Genomic DNA, 16,351 nt, shown 5'->3' with positions numbered 1-16,351 from the left:
TAGTTAACTCGTGATTAATCGCAAATTTGTATCTATTCTAAATGTCCCTTTTTTTAATTTTAATGCTCTTATCAACATGGAAAAGTGGATTGTCTTGCTTTATGCAAATGTTTATTTTATTGAAAAACAAAATTGCCAAACAGGGCAGTACAAAATAAAATTATAAAGTGCACATATCAGGTAAACAAGGACTCAGCCTATAGTGCAGTTAAACCATGGCTTAATATTTTCTTTTTTTCAAGTTTGCTGGGAACATAGCAGTCAGGCCTCTTATTTCAGAAACAATGAACCGTAACAGTTAGGTTACCAATAAAAGGTAAGAGTACTACTTTGCTTTCAGCTAGCTACTCTAAACAGACAAGCAACAAAATAACAAACAAACAAAATACACAGGCAAGTGTCGGCCTACTTTGAAATAAATTAAACTCAGAGCTTTGTAGGGCTATTTGAGTCCTCCCCATATTTGTGGAAAATGTATGAAATAAGAAGTACCCTATTTTGAAATAAATAAAAACATATAGCTGCAGCCTAACAGTAAAACACTGTTGAAGGAGCGTTCTGATATACTGAGGGTCAGTGAAGGGGTCGGGTGGGACATGTGACTGTTTGGACCAATAGGATGGGGTTGTTTGGGGATCGGGGGTAAATGAGGAGGTGAAGTGTTGTTGATGTGTGCGAGTGACGGAGTAAGAGCGAGAAGTGCACATGTTTGTGTAGAGGATAATAAAAGTTACTAAACCACGAAGAAGTTCCGTGTCAACAGTGTTCACCATTACGTCACAAACCAACATGGCAATGTGCACAGCCCACTGTCTCACAATAGAGGAACAGCTGATCTGTGTATAGCTGTTAAAAGAGAAATGTCCACCGTTTGTCTGTGTTGAAGAGCCGCTGCATCACATCGAGCCATTCATAACGCATGGAGGGACCCACAGCAAGCAGCTAGGGCATGCAGTAGGGAAAAGGGCTTGTCTCAAATGTTTCAAAATGGTACAATAACAACCAGGTCATGTTGTTAACAACATCACACACCAGCTTAAGACATGGGCTCGACAGCAGGATTCAGCTAATTCCGCTGGTTTTTCTTCACTGCAGCGGGAAAAACAGCATACTCGACTTGGGGAAAAGCGTGTAATCTGTTTTTTCCTTGAATTTATCTTTCGTCCGTCTGCAGGCAGCAATCAGCTGTTGATCAGCTGTATCCTGAACACAGAAATGTATTTTGTGAATCAAAACACTTTGTTTATTCGATCCATTACAGCTTTGGCTGAATGCATACAGGAGGCAAATCAAGTTTGTTTTCATAATTCTGATATGTAAGGTAAAATAACCTTTATTTTCACAAAGTTTTGTTAGTAGTTCATAAAGGAACATAGGTCTAATATATAAATGTAGCAGCTCACAAAGTTTTTTTCCAGAGTGTCTCATCTCAGTCTCTCTTCTCTTTTCCTCCCCTTTGTCCCCCCCCCCCCAGTATCTCTATGACTCTCCTAGTTCTGACATTCCTCGCCTCCTCACTCCGGGTTCAGAATCAGAGCTGCTGTGTGATAATGTGATTATTTGTGCTGAGCCAACAGCCCTGGAAATCCACATATTTCGTCCTGATGCCATGGCAGCTCCTCCATCAGACCTGAAGTCAGATACCAGGTTGATTTTAATCTATGCTACATCTGCTCACATTTTCCATTGATATTTACAACATGTATTTGATAGGAATGTAGACATTATATTCTGGTATTTGTATTGTTTAATTTATTTACAAGTATTGCTGAAAACTAATACAACTTTAGAGAATAAACGACAAATGACTAAATATACGTTATCCTTGACAGTTCCAGTGGAAGACACATTCATCAGGGCAGCAGCAGCAGCAGTGGAGACTCTGGAGTTTATTCTACTGGGGGAACCTCCAACCTGTCACAGCTCAACAGCAGTCAAACCTGCACAGGAACGGAAGACCTGGAGCAGGTTAAGATGCAGGAAATGACTCCAGGGCTCAAGACACAACTTCTGATAGCAGATGAGGGCATTGTAGACATGTGTGTCTGAAAATATGCATTGAAAAATATACTTGTTGCAAAGTAACATAAAGCAAGGATGATATTAAGGAAACTGGAGGTTTGTGGATAATGACAGTGTGGCTTTTTGTTCCTGTAAATACAATTTCTAGAAAAAACAAGGTCACGAATGACCGACTCACACAAGGAAGAAAACTGTTGACCTATCACTCACCATCTCACTTTCCAATAAGGAAGTGTGTTGTTAAACTAAAAAGAAACAACTTCAGTGTTTGTGTAGCTCTCTTAAAAATTGCTTTTGAAGATCCAGTTCCGTCAGTGACCTACATTTGGCACCAACCAGGAGTACTGTTAGTGCTCATCTTCAGCAGCCAATGTCTTAATCCTGATTTTATTCTGTAAGTGGTTGATATGTCGCTGAAATATGACCGTCTGAGTTTGGTGTATATTTGTTTCAGTCTTCATTAATAATGTTTTTGAGTGTAAAATCATGTTTTATCTGAATTTCAATATCCAGTGCTTTAATAAGATATTAAAAGTAGCTGATTCTGTCACAAATTTAATGAATGGGATGAATGACGTCAAAGCACTGTGCAGAAAAGTCAAGTAGAAAAAAACACAATACAGCAATTGTGTACCAGGACTTAATATTTCCATTGGTATTGGATAGTCCAAATCAAATCAAAATTTGATTAATGCATACTGGACATATGCTTATATAATTTAAAGAGACTTAGACCCAGTCTGATTTTGAACTGGGAATTATTAGCCTGATCCAAAATGTACTGGACAATTAATGATGCATCTCCATTTCCTCCCTCTGGTCCCTCCAATATACCCACATGACAGTCTCAGCTGTCAATCATTATGTTTCACTGTGTTTTTATAGCACCAAATTACTTATTAAAACCAAACTTGCAGGAAAAATGAACATGCCTTGGTGTGATAAGACCTCACCTTGTGATACACCTGGACACATCGTCAGTGATGTTACCTGAGGTCATTGGGTGTTTCAGGTCTTTCAACGATCAGACACCCTCACCCAGGCGACCAAACCGGGGTTGATTGTTTGTTTGTTTGTTTATTTTGACATGGACAGTGCATATTAATAGACATTTCTGTAAATATGCCAGATTTAGCCAGAAGGTTAGTTTCCATCTGCAGTCCTTGGCCAGATGTAACAATAGGCTCCCTAAAAAGCAAATAAGCAAATAACAGAAAGAGTTTAAAAAAGAACATAGAAAAGCAACAGATAAAACATTAATTATAACCACATACAAGTATTCAGTAGTTCAAGCATTAAAATACATGAAGCATGCAGGACAAACAAGAGTCAGCATCAAACAAACACAAATTGAAAAGGTAGACTAGGACTTATAGAGGACATCTATATGTGTTAGACATCGAGGCAGTAGCCCACCAAAGCAGACAGTACATGCACAACAAACTAACAAAAAGTCGACATGAAGTACATGAAGCAGCACAGGAGAGACATAGAACGAGCTACAAAAAGCATACAAACAAGCAAGCATACAAAGTAAGTTGCAGGACAAATTCACAGACACGCTGACACAAGGAGGCAAGAGCAGGCGGGTCAAGTTTAGTGCTGGCAGATCATATTATCAAACAGCCACTGTTTCAGACTAGAACTAAATGACCGATATGTGTTTAGGTCTCTGATACATGTTGGGATGTTATTCCATTCACGTGAGGCTGCAACAGAGAAGGCTGACTGACTAAAGGTACTTTTCCTAAATGGAATAATGCAGTCCCCTTTCATGACTCCTCTTGTGATCCGATGTTGGTTTGTTCTAATAGTTACAAATTCTCTAAGTGGAGGAGGGGCCATGCCATGTATGATTTTGTAAAAGAGACATGCATTTTTGTGCTTAATCATGTTTTCCCAGCTCACTAGATTGTGTTTTCTTAAAATTGCACAGTGATGGAATTGCCTTGGTTTTTTGTCCAGAACTTTCAGTGTTTGTTTATACAAAGACTGTAGTGGTTTTAGTGTTGTGTGATTAGCCTGAGACCAGCTCGTCAGACAGTAGCTCATGTGAGAGAATATCATTGAATGCATGTACATCATGGCTGCCTCGGTGGACATAGAGTTTCGTATAAATTTGAAATTGGCAAGATTGAATTTGATCCTTTTGCAGACAGTTTTTACATGTGCCCTGAAATTAAAGTTGGAGTCCAGAATAATGCCAAGGTATTTAAATTCCTTAACAATTTCTAATTTTTCTCCTGACACAAGAACATCTGGGTTTTCACTACAGTCATTTGTTTTGGAGAAGAACATACCAACAGTCTTAGACACATTTAGTTGGAGACAGCACTGATTGAGCCATGCTGTAATTTTCAGCATGGCCTTTGTGAGTTTGATCAAGCCCCGGCTTGCGTCCAGGTAGCACTACCCAAACCACAGCTCACCTCTCCTGATCCACAGTCACCTTGATGCATCTGCTGCTGCCTCGGTGGCCAACTTGATGGCCCTCGCCTACTTGCTCCTGTAATGCCCAGTTGTAGGCCCTGCAGAGAGACTGGCCTGCGATCTCTCTGCAAGGGTTGTAAATATAGTATCTTATTAATATGTTTGCCAATCTTCAGTCTTAAATCAACTCCAAGACCAAGATTTATTCCATGTGATTTAACAGAGGGGCAGAAGTGTCAAGCTGCAGGGAAAAGGTGTTGGTCTGTTCCTGGGTTTTAAATTAAAAAAAAAAAATTGTACCTGAATACCCCTTTATATATGTTGACTTTATATTCAGTAACATCTCAGTTGATTTTATTTTATTTATATAATGAGAACAAACTAAGTCAGCTTTGATGAATTGTCCCGCTAGTAACAAAAGAGCAGCGATAACCCAGTTAATGTAGTTTCATATGTATCTTTATCCTTTGTCTACCTTCCTTTACAGTGTCAGACATAGTGTTGATCATTTAAATGGGATGGTTGAAGCATTTGATTTCCTGATCAACAATGTTTTACACATGTTCATGGTGACATTACTCTGGCTCTAACGGATTGAAAACTATAAATAAAGTTTATTGATCTTCAACGTACATGTATTCTGTCTATCAAACAGAATATGTATAATGTTACAGGATGTATTCAAAGAGGCAGCATGTGCTTTATTCAGCAGATTTCTCAGATTATTCAGATTATTAAAGCAATTAAAATGAAATTATATAAACATCACCATGGTTTCTCATAGCAACAATCACAATGACTTGGGAGTATAGAACAGTGAACAGTGAATATAAGCTACAATGAAATAACACAACTCACTTTATCTGGCTCTCAAATTATGATTTCTTTCCATCCCCCTGTTTAAATCTCAGGGAATAAACAACATGGGGAGTAAAAACTTTGGTTTTGTCTTTAAATGTTATTGTTACAGCTTTTATTGCCATTGTGTTACTGTATATTAGACCTGAATACTCTATTGTAATTGTCTGTAACGTGGTGAAGGCCAGGAGAAACTCAAGAACGGAGCTTTTTGTCACAATCAAAAAGTTTCCAGCAGAAATGTTTATCAGGTACCTCTGTGTTAAATGAAAAGGTTGAACATAGACCACTTTCATCTCTCTCCTTTAGCAAGTCTTGTTTTTCTCAATGTTTTTATTTTTTGTCCAAAAATATTTTTTATCCCCCCCCCCCACAAAACAGAACAGTTATTATTTACTGAAATGTGCACATCATTTCTCAACAAAGAACTTTAGTATATTTAAAAATTACATAATAATAGAAATAATTAAAAAGTCGCAGAGGATTCATCAACATAAACCTTGAGGATAAAGAATTCTCTACACACATCAATACCAATTGCAACCGAACATAAATTGTAAATATATAACTAACTTCAAAATAACAGGTGGTTCAGCAATGCATATTTAAAGTATGTGCAATACAAACAAGGTTTTAAGTTTCCTTAATGTACACCAAGACTTAATTTGTTTTTAAAGTAACAATTTCGCGAAGTCTGTTCCGAATTTTGGTCAATTTGAAACCATAAATGAGTGGATTCATGAGTGGAGGTATAACAAGAAATTCTATTGCAATAAAGTTTTTAAAGGGTTGAGGTAATTTTTTCAACTCAAATCGGATACTTATAATATCAAAAAGTATTGCGAAAAGTAAAGTGATCAAAGAGAATAAATGTGGCACACATGTTTGCATGAACTTTGCCCTGTTTTCTATAGAATTTACACATGTTCTAATGATATATATGTAGGACCAAACTATAAATACACCATGAAATACATAAATGAACATTGTAATATATGCACTTATGCTGTTAACCATAGTTTCAGCGGGGAAACAAGCAAGTGCAACAATGACCCAATTCACACAGAACAGTCTGGCAATATATGGGCTGCATAACTTCAGTCTTGATGTTAGACACATACTCACACCTATAAGGCAGAAAGCTGTTAACCAGGAGAAACACACTAACTTCATGAGTCTTTGCTTTGACATGATAGAGTGATACTGCAGTGGTTGACATATAGCCACATATCTGTCATATGCCATTACTGCTAGAATGGAAAGATCACTGACTGCAAACGAGTACAGTACTTGAACCTGAAGAAAACATCCAGAATAAGAGATGACATGAACAGCAGAGAGCAGATCCCACAGAAACTTGGGGAAGAAACCTGCTGTTCCATAAAGTCCATTCATGCAAAATGCACACAGCAGAATATACATTGGTTCATGGAGGTTTTTATCCAAGAGGATGGTCACAATAAGAGTTATATTAACAAGCAAAATGACACAGTAACATAACAAACTGAGAGAGAAGAGAATATACTTGTTGTTCTTTGATTCAGTTAAACCTGAAAGATAGAATATTGTTATCACAGAGACATTATCCATTATGAATAGAAGCTTAAAATGATATATAGTTATTTTGTCTGTTTTCTATTCAGTGTTCCTTCATGAAAACACTCTCATCCCCTCATCTCACTGTTATTAGTATCTTGACTGAAGACGGCAGTACATGAGCTGGGGATTTAAACCAACCAATCAGTGGACTGGAAGAGCCTTCATCATTAAACATTAATGTGTTTAATCACCACTGGATACAAAATAAACTAGGTAATACCTGAAAGCACCTGGAGATTCACCCCCACCTTACTGTTTTTAAATATTTGTCTACCAACTCATACCTGAACCTTTCATGCCCAGTATTAATGAAACCTTCCTAATATTGTCAATGTTGTACCCAATTTGAGACAAAAATTTATATTTTTTGCCATTTTTTCTTTAGAGAAAATATTATATGTGTATGAAGCTGAAGGCAAGAATGGGAGTTTTTGCATTTATTACAAGTTGGAGTTAAATGACCACGAATGAGTGCTTACCAAAGAATTGCAGTGATCAAGGTGGGAGGATATGAAAATAGGGAAATTCTTTCACGATGACCGAAATAGAGACAATTTATTTAAACATGGAAATTATGCAGAGCAGTGTGTATTGTAAATATAGTATCTTCTTAATATGTTTGCCAATCTTCAGTCGTAGATCAACTCCAAGACCAAGACAAAGATTTATTCCTGTGATTTGACAGAGGGGTGGAAGTGTCAAGCTGCAGGGAAATAGTGTTGGTCTGTTACTAGGTTTTAAATAAAAATAATTAAATTGTACCTGAATGCCCCTTTATATATATTGACTTTATTTTATTTATGTGATGAGAACAAACAAAGTCAGCTTTGATATAATGTCCTCTTAGTAACAAAAGAGCGGAGATAACCCAGTTAATGTATAGTTTCATGTGCATCTTTATCCTTTGTCTACCCTCCTTTACAGTGTCAGACAGATGTAAGCTTTAATAACAGAGATTATCGCCCCATAGTGTTTATTTAAATGTGAGGGTGAATGCATTCGATTTCCTGATAAACAATGTTTTACACATGTTCGTGGTGACATTACTCTGGCTCTAACGGCTTGAAAACTATAAATAACGTTTATTGAATTTCACCGTACATGTATTCTGTCTTTCATACAGAATATGTACAATGTTACAGGATCATCAGATTATTTAGTCATCAAAATGGAATTATATAAACATCCCCATGGTTTTCCATAGCAACAATCACAACCACTTGGGAGAATAGAACAGTGAACAATGAATATAAGCTGCAATGAAATAACACATCTCACTTTAACTGGCTTTTTAATGAAGACTTAATTTCACCCTGTTTAAATCTTAAGGAATAATCAACGTGGGGAGTAAAAACTTTGGTTTTGTCTGTAACTGATATTGTTACAGCTTTTATTGACATTGTGTTACTGTATATTAGGCGTGAATACTCTATTGTAATTGTCTGTATCGTGGTAAAGGTCAGGACATACTCAAGAATGGAGCTTTATGACACAATCAAAATGTTTGCAGCAGAAATGTTTACCAGGTATCTCTGTGTTAAATGAAAAGGTTGAACATTGACTACTTTCATCTCTCTCCTTTAGCAAGTCTTGATTTTCTCAATGTTTCATTTTTTGTGCAAAGATATCTTAATACCCCCCCCCACATACAAAATGAACAGAACAGTTACCTTATTACAAATTTAATGAAATGTGCAGATCATTTCTCACCAAAGAACGTTAGTACATTTACATAGGCTACATATCTAAATAAATGGGAATCATGAAAATACACGTACAGAAAATAGGAATTCACAATGATTTAATAATAGTACTAAATAAAACAGGCAGAGGATTTATCACACATCACTACCAATTTCAACTGAAAACAAAAAGTTAGATATATAACTACCTTCAAAATAACAGCTGGTTCAGCGGAGCATATTTAAACTGTTGCAAAACAAACCAGGTTTTAAGTTTCTTTAATGTACACCAAGACTTAACTTGTTTTTAAAGTTACAATTTCGCGGAGTATGTTCCGAATTTTGGTCAATTTGAAACCATAAATGAGAGGATTCATTAGTGGAGCTATGACAAGAAGTTCTATTGCAACAAAGTTTTTAAAGGGTTGAGGTAATTTTTTAAACTCAAATCGTATATTTATAATATCAAAAAGTAAGGTGAAAAGAAAGGTGATCATAGAACTTACATGTGGCACACATGTTTGCATGAACTTTGCCCTGTTTTCTATAGAATTTACACATTTTCTAATGATATATATGTAGGACCAAACTATAAATACACCATGAAATACATAAAAAAGTATTGTAATATATCTAGCTATGTTATTAACCATAGTTTCAGCTGGGAAACAAGCAAGCGTAACAATAATCCCATTCACACAGAACAGTCTGGAAATATACGGGCTGCATAACTTCAGTCTTGATGTTAGACCAATATTCACACCTATAATGCAGAAAGGTGTAAACCAGGAGTAACACACTAACTTCATGAGTCTTTGCTTTGACATGATAGAGTGATACTGCAGTGGTCGACATATAGCCACATATCTGTCATATGCCATTACTGCAAGAAAAGAGAGATCACTGCCTACAAATGAGTACACTACTTGAGCCTGAACAAGACATCCAGAATAAGAGATGACATGAACAGGAGAGAGCAGATCCCACAGAAACTTGGGGAAGAAACCTGTTGAGCCATAAAGTCCATTCATGCAAATTGCACACAGCAGAATATACATTGGTTCATGGAGGTTTTTTATCCAAGATGATGGTCACAGAAAGAGTTATATTCGCCAGCAAAATTACACAGTAACACAACAAACTGATAGAGAAGAGAATATACCTGTTGTTTTTTGATTCAGTTAAACCTGAAAGATAGAATATTGTTATCACAGAGACATTATCCATTGTGAATAAAAGCTTTAAATGATAGATAGTTATTTTGTCTGTTTTCTGTTCAGTGTTCATTCATGAAAACACTCTCATCCCCTCATCTCACTGTTATTAGTATCTTGACTGAAGACGGCAGTGCATGAGCTGGGGATTTAAACCAACCAATCAGTAGACTAGAAGAGCTTTCATCATTAAACATGAATGTGTTTAATCACCACTGGATACAAAATAAACTAGGTAATACCTGAAAGCACCTGGAGATTCACCCCCACCTTATTGTTTTTAAATATTTGTCCACCAACTCATACCTGAACCTTTGATGCCCAGTATAAATTAAACCTTCCTAATATTGTCAATGTTGAACCCAATTTGAGACACACCTCTGCATTTTTTTTCATTTAATCTTTAGAGAAAATATTATATGTGTATGAAGCTGAAGGCAAGAATGGGAATTTTTCACATTTATTACAAGTTGGAGTTAAATGACCAAGAACAAGTGCTTACCAATAGAACAGTGAACAGTGAATATAACCTGCAATGAAATAAAAACATCTCACTTTATCCGGCTTTTTAATGATGATTTATTTCCATCACCCTGTTTAAATCTCAGGGAATAATCAACGTGGGGAGTAAAAACTTTGGTTTTGTCTGTAACTGATATTGTTAAAAACAAGGTTTTAAGTTTTCTTAAGGTACACCAAGACTTAACTTGTTTTTTAAAGTAACAATTACGCGAACTCTGTTCCGAATTTTGGTCAATTTGAAACCATAAATGAGAGGATTCATGAGTGGAGGTATAACAAGAAATTCTATTGCAATAAAGTTTTTAAAGGGTTGAGGTAATTTTTCAACTCAAATCGTATATACATAATATCAAAAAGTATTGCGAAAAGAAAAGTGATCAAAGAGAATAAATATGGCAAACATGTTTGCATGAACTTTGCCCTGTTTTCTATAGAATTTACACATGTTCTAATGATATATATGTAGGACCAAACTATAAATACACCATGAAATACATAAAAGAGAATTGTAATATATGCAGCTGTGCTGTTAACCATAGTTTCAGCTGGGAAACAAGCAAGTGCAACAATGAGCCAATTCACACAGAACAGTCTGGCAATATATGGACTGCATAACTTCAGTCTTGATGTTATACAAATATTAGTGCCTATAATGCAGAAAGGTGTAAACCAGGAGAAACACACTAACTTCACGAGTCTTTGCTTTGACATGATAGAGTGATACTGCAGTGGTCGACATATGGCCACATATCTGTCCTAGGCCATGACTGCAAGAATGGAGAGATCACTGAAGGCAAACGAGTACAGTACTTGAGCCTGAAGAAGACATCCAGAATAAGAGATTACATGAACAGGAGAGAGCAGATCCCACAGAAACTTGGGGAAGAAACCTGCTGTTCATTCATGAAAAATGCACACAGCAGAATATACATTGGTTCATGGAGGTTTTTATCCAAGATGATGGTCACAATAAGAGTTATATTTACCAGCAAAATGAAACAGTTACATAACAAACTAAGAAAGAAGAGAATATACCTGTAATTCTTTGATTCAGTTAAACCTGAAAGATAGAATATTGTTATCACAGAGAGATTAGCCATCATAGATAGAAAGAAAACTTGACTTTCCTCCTTTTGTAGTATATCTGCAAGATTAGCACAGAGTCTGTCCCATCGTCTCGCTGTCTACTTCCTGTTTATCCCGTTGCACCAAAAATAGCTGCAAATCACCCGGAGTGCAGTTGTGACGTAGTTCTCAATTAACTGGAGCGAATGGAGTTTAACAAGCGAAAAACCTTTGACACTTGTCTCTAGACAAAGAGGTTTGTATTTTTATTTTATTTTTTCTACCGGGGGCTGATTTTACCCATGTCCTTGCTCTTATGATGATTGGTCAGTATCAAGATTTACAACTCACCGTGACAGGACACTAAAGTCTAAAGAAATTCTTCCTGAAAGGTTTTTCAATCAAGAGAGATGCATTGATGAATGAATCAAATGAGAATGAATGTGGGAAATAAAATTTTTATTGAACAAGCGGAATAGTCTTTGTGGTTTGAGTCCCATTGGAGGAAGAACACAATGGCAGCAGTCCTATTAATTAGGGAACTTATGCCCGGAGCCGACGCTGTGGTGTTGATGAGAGTTGGAGTACAAAGTCTATGTAGGGCTTCTGGTTGGATGGTTGATGGGAGATGAACAAGTATATCTAAAGTGGAAGTGGTATAGGGCTGGAGGTTAGTCACCCATTGATCCCAGGACATTTCAGTCAGACAACTCACGTTTGATTATTTATCTTATTTATTAAGATATTTATTATTGTTCACAGTAGAACATGTTTGTGTTTGGCGTCTATGCTCCAACTTAATCACTCCCCATATGCTAACACAGGAACGATGGGAGTGATGAGCTAATTCTGTAACCCCCGTTGAAGCCTACAGGTGGATGCTGGGGTGGTGGAGGGGCTGAGGCAGTAGTCTACAGTACTGCGTAGCAGTTAGGAATCAGAGAGAGTGATGGGATTTCCCTCTGCTTAAATAGACCGCCTAATGAGGTGGATGAGTGCTGTGGCTGGTTGTTGCAAGTGAAGTATGTCACCTGATGTATGTCACATGATTTATGTCACCTGATGTATGCCACATGATTGAAGCAGCGCAGCTCGAGTTGCCTGCCAGAACTAGCTCGCTGGCTTCGCTCCATTTCTGACAGCTTGTCTCAATGCCATCTGTGAGAGCCTGTCAGTCTGTCTGTGGTTCCTGACACCCCTCCATTCTGTCAGCTCCGTCTGTTCTGCATGCTCGGCCTCAGGGATCAAGCTCCCATGGTTTCCAGTATATCCACTCTCTGTGTAACTGTTTGTTGTAACAGTGAAATCTCATCTTTTCTGACCAACTCACCTAAGCCAGCTAATTCTGAATCTTGTTTAAAACGAAATTTCTGTCTGTGCGGTTTAACAGTCTGCCTGCCTTGCAGTCTCGAGCCTGCCAGCAGCTCACGAAAGCCGGACTTTGTGGTTTCACTCAAGTCTGTGTCTGCTTGATGGGTCTAACCTGCATAAAAGTGACCCAGCTGAGCGAGAGAGAACATTTCATACTTTGACAGCTTACAGGTGATGGCTCAAGGCTTCATGGAGAATGTCATTGCATATCTGAAAGCAGCTCTAGAGAGCAGGAGTCCGGTCTATTTTCTCTGTGCTGGGCATGGTTCACAGCAAAAGAGAGAATGAAAATTATCCTTCACTTTCACTTTCCATCTTTTGGAATATGTGACATATTTAAACTTCCTGTATCTGTTTCAAAGCATTGCCATGTCAACACATCTCACTGTATGTGTTATGTTGACGTATGGAGTATCAGACCTGTTGACAGTGAAACAGCCCAACATGATAAATGCAAACAAAGAATTTTTTGTGGATCATTTATTGGATAGAATTTGATTTCTTTAACATGCAGTTCTATCAGTTTGTAGCCATTAATGATCATTGGACAATTACAAATATTTCCTAATATCAGAACTGTTTAAATGCTTGACAGAATTTTTTTTGAAACATGCATCATACTGTAACACGTGAAGACAGAATAAGAGAACATTTATAACTGTTGATAAGATTTGTACAGTTTTTAAAGGAACAGACTGTCACTGAATCACTGATATATTCGATATCAACAACATTCTGATAAACACTTTCAACTAACAAGAAAAAGAAAAGAAGAAAAAAAATGTCCAGGATTAAATCTATTTTCCACACAATTGCCCTTTTTTGACATAAAGGCAGTGACTTCTTTTCCATGTTTATGTCACAGTTTCAGAGAGCTCACTTTTAATGCGAAGATCCATAGGTTGACACTTTGAAACTTTCCTTTTAATATAAACTAAATTCACAAATTTGTTGCGAATTTTGGTAAGTTTGAATCCATACAAAAATGGATTCACAGCCGGAGGAATGAGTAGAAACTCCATTGCCATAAAATTACTGACATCCTGAGATAAATTCGGAGACCCAAATCTCATGTACAGTACATCTAAAAGGACAGATATGGAAAAAGTGGAAAGAGAGATCACATGCGGCAAACATGTTTGCATAAACCTCCCCCAGTTTTCTGTGGATCTTAAGCATGTTCTTATCAAATAAACATAAGTCCAAATAATAAACCAAAAATGCGCTAAATAAAACAGAAGATTAAAATATGTGACTCCAATGTTGGCTGCGGGTGGCGAGCAGGTAAGAGTAAATATCATCCAGTTAACGCAGTAGATCTTCTTCACGTGTGAGCCACATAAACTTGATCCTAATAATGTTGCTGTGTTCATAAACATACAATGAAGAGGTATGAGCCACGAGAAAAACACAAACACGGTGATTCTCTGTTTTGTCATGAATGAGTGGTAGGTTAAAGGTTGACATATGGCCAAATATCTGTCGTATGCCATCAGGGTCAAGTCACAGCAAATCGCTGAATGTATCACAAAACCCTGCAGCATGCACCCAGCATAAGAAATTACATGAGATGACAGAAGATCCAGAAGGAATTTGGGGTAAAAACCAAGCGTCCCGTACAAAGCATTGATGCAGTGATTACACAAAAAGATATACATCGGCTCATGGAGGTTTTTATCCACAAAAATGGCAACAATGATACTAATGTTTCCCAACAGAATAATGAAGTACCACAGTAAGGTCAACAAGAAGAGAGTAATTTTATACTCCCGTCTAAAATCTAAACCTGTAAGAGTTAACAGTGTGACAACTGAAGCATTTTCCATCATTTTAAAACATGCAGAATCCCTTTGACAAAACAGAACATGTTACCTAAGTACTGGCGTGGAGAACCTCTCTGCGTGACCATGTGAAGTGAGTGAGTCTAGTGACTGCCTCTCACATTTAAAACATTATCTGAGAACAACAACAACAGCGATTTGAGAATCAACCAGACCAATCAGTTGGTTGATGAAGCCATGGTAGGAGGGACAAACACCATGTCCCTCCTGTGTCTTGCTGACATTCAAAGCAAGGTGGCTTTTCTCACAACAATTTGCAAAACTTTGAATCTCCAAAAGGTCAGATAGGTTGCATTCATTTTCAAAATTGGTCGTCCATCCTTTAAGGGAATGACATGCTTTACAAGGCTGGTTCTTCCTTGACTAGCAGCAGAAAAGGCAGCTTCCTTGAAACCCTGGAGGGGGCTGTGCAGCTTGCTCTCCTGAAAGATGTGCAAGCGTGGTAGTACCAGTTTGGACTTTGGTAGGCCTACCTGTCTCCTCTTCCTCCTCTATGTCCAGCTCTATTACCAACAGAACTTTCCCTGGAGACTGGACTTCTACTTCTACTTCAGTAGGTTCACACGATACACACGTTTCACCTTTTTTTCTGGGTGGTGAACATCACAGGTCCCACCTGTCGGATGGTGGTGTCGGGGCCTTGCCACTTTCCCAAGAGCTTGCTGAAAACGGCTCTCTACAAAATGCTGCTCAATAGTAAATGTTTAATTAATAGAGGTCAAATAATTTGATACCTATTCTGATAGATTATTTCTCAAATCACCATTTAAATTTTACTTAATTTTCACCTTATTCTGCTCACACACACACAGAGACACACACACACACACCTTTGGCAAGCGACTTTGACCCTTCATGTTATGCAAACCATCAGACTGCATTCAAAACACACCAAAAAATAGTATAATAACATAATGGATCAAATACATTGATAATAATGAATTGAACTAACAAGTGGGCTTTGTCACTTTCCTCTCATCTGTTGAGACTTGCACACATTTATTAGCATGATCAGTAGAACAATGAACTAAATAGCACATATCATTGTCAGGATAATCTAGCTAGCTTTCTTAGCTAGCAACCCCCCACCCAGGTTTCCTGGCTGACAAACATTTGCACAACCTATTTAAATTAACCTACATTATAGAAGGGATAGTATAAACCATTCTGACGTAACTCCCACTCACTCTTTTCGTCACGTTGACATAAAGAATCCATTTCCTCTTCTGCTCCAAGCTAGCGTTAATTAGCATTAGCCTGATGCTAGCTAGCGTTGGTACCCAAGTAGAAGATGCAGACTCCTAGAATTTATGTAAAATCTCAGTCTCAGCCAATAACCTCTAGATATAAGACACTGGAAGTGAAACGCCCTCACCGAGGAAACTTTAGCTTTAGGTTTCTTACCAGTCGTTGTAACATTTCCTCTCCTCTTCATGCCGATGTCACAATGGAGCAGTATGGAGGAAGTTTATGTTGTTTTTCTGTTGTTTTTCTACATTAGAAAATAATATCATCAGTAACTTGACTTGAATTGGATTTGGCTAAACACTTCACCCACCCCTCCATCAGCACAGTGGGGAGTAGATAATGAGTCCATTTTAATTTTTTGGTAAAACTATCCTTTTAACCTGTCAGTCAGGAACTAAGGTCACTTAAAATAATTAAAATTATCAGTCACACAACCGCATAGAGACTGTCTCTGTCTACCGTCCGATTAAATTATTTAAATTAAACAATAACAGAGCGA

General features: G+C 37.4%; 1 protein-coding gene and 2 pseudogenes across 1 annotated transcript; all 3 read right to left on the bottom strand.

Annotated features, from left to right (window-relative positions):
* Positions 1-5,970: 5,970 nt before the first annotated feature.
* LOC133021293 (olfactory receptor 11H6-like) lies at positions 5,971-6,900 on the bottom strand. Its single transcript, XM_061088071.1, has one exon. The coding sequence runs from the start codon at positions 6,898-6,900 to the stop codon at positions 5,971-5,973; it is 930 nt and encodes a 309-aa protein (XP_060944054.1).
* Positions 6,901-8,887: 1,987 nt separating this feature from the next.
* LOC133021292 (olfactory receptor 5AR1-like) lies at positions 8,888-9,818 on the bottom strand (annotated as a pseudogene).
* A 672-nt stretch (positions 9,819-10,490) lies between these two features.
* Positions 10,491-11,430, bottom strand: LOC133021291 (olfactory receptor 4M1-like; annotated as a pseudogene).
* Positions 11,431-16,351: the final 4,921 nt, after the last annotated feature.

Source organism: Limanda limanda, chromosome 16 (genome assembly GCF_963576545.1).
Source record: "Limanda limanda chromosome 16, fLimLim1.1, whole genome shotgun sequence".
Taxonomy (NCBI): Eukaryota; Metazoa; Chordata; class Actinopteri; order Pleuronectiformes; family Pleuronectidae; genus Limanda; species Limanda limanda.
The sequence above is the reverse complement of the archived record's forward strand: the minus strand, read 5'-3'. Positions and strand labels throughout refer to the sequence as shown.

Bases quoted from the DNA above. Each gene is read 5' to 3' on its own strand.
- LOC133021293 (XM_061088071.1), bottom strand. From the start codon at position 6,900: ATGGATAATGTCTCTGTGATAACAATATTCTATCTTTCAGGTTTAACT.